The sequence below is a fragment of the Diadema antillarum genome, unplaced genomic scaffold (assembly GCF_040938485.1).
Source record: "Diadema antillarum isolate AM-2024a unplaced genomic scaffold, OU_Dant_1.0 scf00000025, whole genome shotgun sequence".
NCBI classification, from domain to species: domain Eukaryota; kingdom Metazoa; phylum Echinodermata; class Echinoidea; order Diadematoida; family Diadematidae; genus Diadema; species Diadema antillarum.
The window spans coordinates 220,391-222,399 of NW_027270914.1; the positions used below are offsets into that span (position 1 = coordinate 220,391).

At 45.6% G+C, this 2,009-nt stretch overlaps 1 protein-coding gene across 1 annotated transcript; it reads right to left on the bottom strand.

The window, feature by feature from the left end:
• Positions 1 to 391: 391 nt before the first annotated feature.
• On the bottom strand, positions 392 to 859 carry LOC139733850 (craniofacial development protein 2-like). The gene has a single exon (XM_071644656.1). It carries the CDS (start codon positions 857 to 859, stop codon positions 392 to 394), a length of 468 nt encoding a protein of 155 aa, XP_071500757.1.
• Between the last annotated feature and the right edge of the window lie 1,150 nt (positions 860 to 2,009).

The following is a 2,009-nucleotide window of genomic DNA, read 5'->3' on the forward strand; positions in this document are numbered from 1 at the left end:
TAAATATGAATTATTGTTTTTCACCTTGCATTCAATCCCCTGCTTTACTTTAGAGCACAATATTTCACGAGTTATATAAAGATTTTAAAGGAATTTTCATTTATATCTCAAAGGAAATATCTCAACTTCTTTCTTCACATGCATTGCGTACGTCTTCGAAGAGACCTTTTACACGTTTACTGGTTGTCAAACCCGACAACTTTTTCAGTGATGTCCTTAGTCGTGTCTGTGAACTTCTTCCATTGGGTCTCAATGTCTCAATCCTCCAGCTGAAGTAGAGTTTCAAAGGCTCCTCCAGTCCTGGCTTTAGCTCTTCTGCTTTGTGAGGATCCTAAAATCTACTCATATCAAAAGTTTTGGGGAGGCTCTTCATTTGCTTTGCTTTTGTTGGTTATAGCTTTATGTTTGCCAAGACTAGGAGATGATCTGAACCAATTTCTACTGATGAGAATGATCTGCAATAGCGGAAGAGTTTCAGACTTTCTTGTTTTGTAACCATGAAGTCAATCTGGTTGTTGTTGGTTCCACATGGGGAGATCCAGGTTGTCCTCCTACAGTCTTTGTGTTGGAAGTTTCTGTTGCATAGGACAAGCTTATGGAGTGTACAAAACTCCAGGAGTTGTTCTCCCCTGTCATTTCTCTGGCCCAGTCCAAACTTGTCTAGGGTACGTGCCCACGCGCTGACATCAGACTCTGCTTTTGCGTTAAAGTCGCCCATCATAATGGCAATGAGCTCCTCTTTCTTTGAACCTTTGTGGATGTTATGGAGCAGAATGTCGTATAACAGGTCGCTGTCTTGGTCACTATGGGCTGAAGTGGGTGCCTGGACTTGGATGATGTTCAGAGTGCCTTGCTTCATCTTCAAATTTTCTATTTTAAGTCGAGACGGAACTGCTTCATAGCTAAAGAGACTTTGCATCATTTTGTTTTATATCACTAGGGTGATCCCTGTTGTCATCTCTATTGGACAAGATGTCTGTGAATTCGTCTGTGATTGTGAATCTGTTTGTTAGATGCGTTTATTTGAGGCCAAGGATGTCTAGGTCGAACCGCAGTGCTTCTTCAGTGAGAATGTCCCATTGTCCATCGGTCCTCGTGATTCTCACATTCTATGTACCTATGTTGAGTATGTCGCCACTAATGTGTTTGTCAGAAGTGTTTTCATTTGTATGAATCATATCTTGTTGTCTACGTTGAATCCTGGCACTTCTTCCTGACCGCTTACTTACATTATTATCTTGCATGAAGGTCAACTTTTCCTGTGTTGTTCTTGTTAGCACTGTTCCTTGTAGATGTCTTCTTTCTACCGATCGTAGGGTCTCCTTCTAAGGGGGGACTGTTATTCTTCCTGCTGTCTTCACTCTGGGTACCTGTAAGGATGGCAGCCCTGAAGTATCGTTGACCGGCAGATTCTGAGCACCCCTACCACGCTTCTGCCATGGGGTGGTCACCGGGACTCGGCGTCATGGTTTAGGATCGGCTTCCATGATGGCATTTAATTTCCCCAAGGAGTTGTAGCCAAAGCACCAGAGTGCAGGGGACTGGGCACGAGGCCAATGAATTCCCAGCCGGGTGCAGCGATGGTATGCTGTGTCCGGGAGAGATCTCTTGCCCCCTTCCGAGGTTTGATTCGGGTTTTCCTTTCCTATTCAGAGACCCGTTGGTTCCCCAGGCTGTAAAGCCCAGGTATCCAGGTTAGTACCGCGAGGAGGTGGGGATGGAGCACACACAGATAGGCGATTATGAACTGGCAGACTGACAAATGGCTACCTGTGCATACAGCAGGAGAGGAGAAATAGGAATGGGCAAGGGTATGCAGGGGCGGATCCAGGAATTCTGTAAAGGGAGGGGACGCAACTAATATTTCTGGTGCCCCTTCCGGGTTTCATTTCATTTTTTCTTGTTATTTCTATTGTTCTTAACGAAAAATAAGGGGGCGTGCGCCGGTTGCGCCCCCACCCCCCCCCCCCCGATCCGCCACTGGTATGGAGTAGCAAAAGTGGAGGGAA

Excerpts from the sequence above, each read along its gene's own strand:
- LOC139733850 (XM_071644656.1), bottom strand. The coding sequence starts at position 859 with ATGAAGCAAGGCACTCTGAACATCATCCAAGTCCAGGCACCCACTTCA.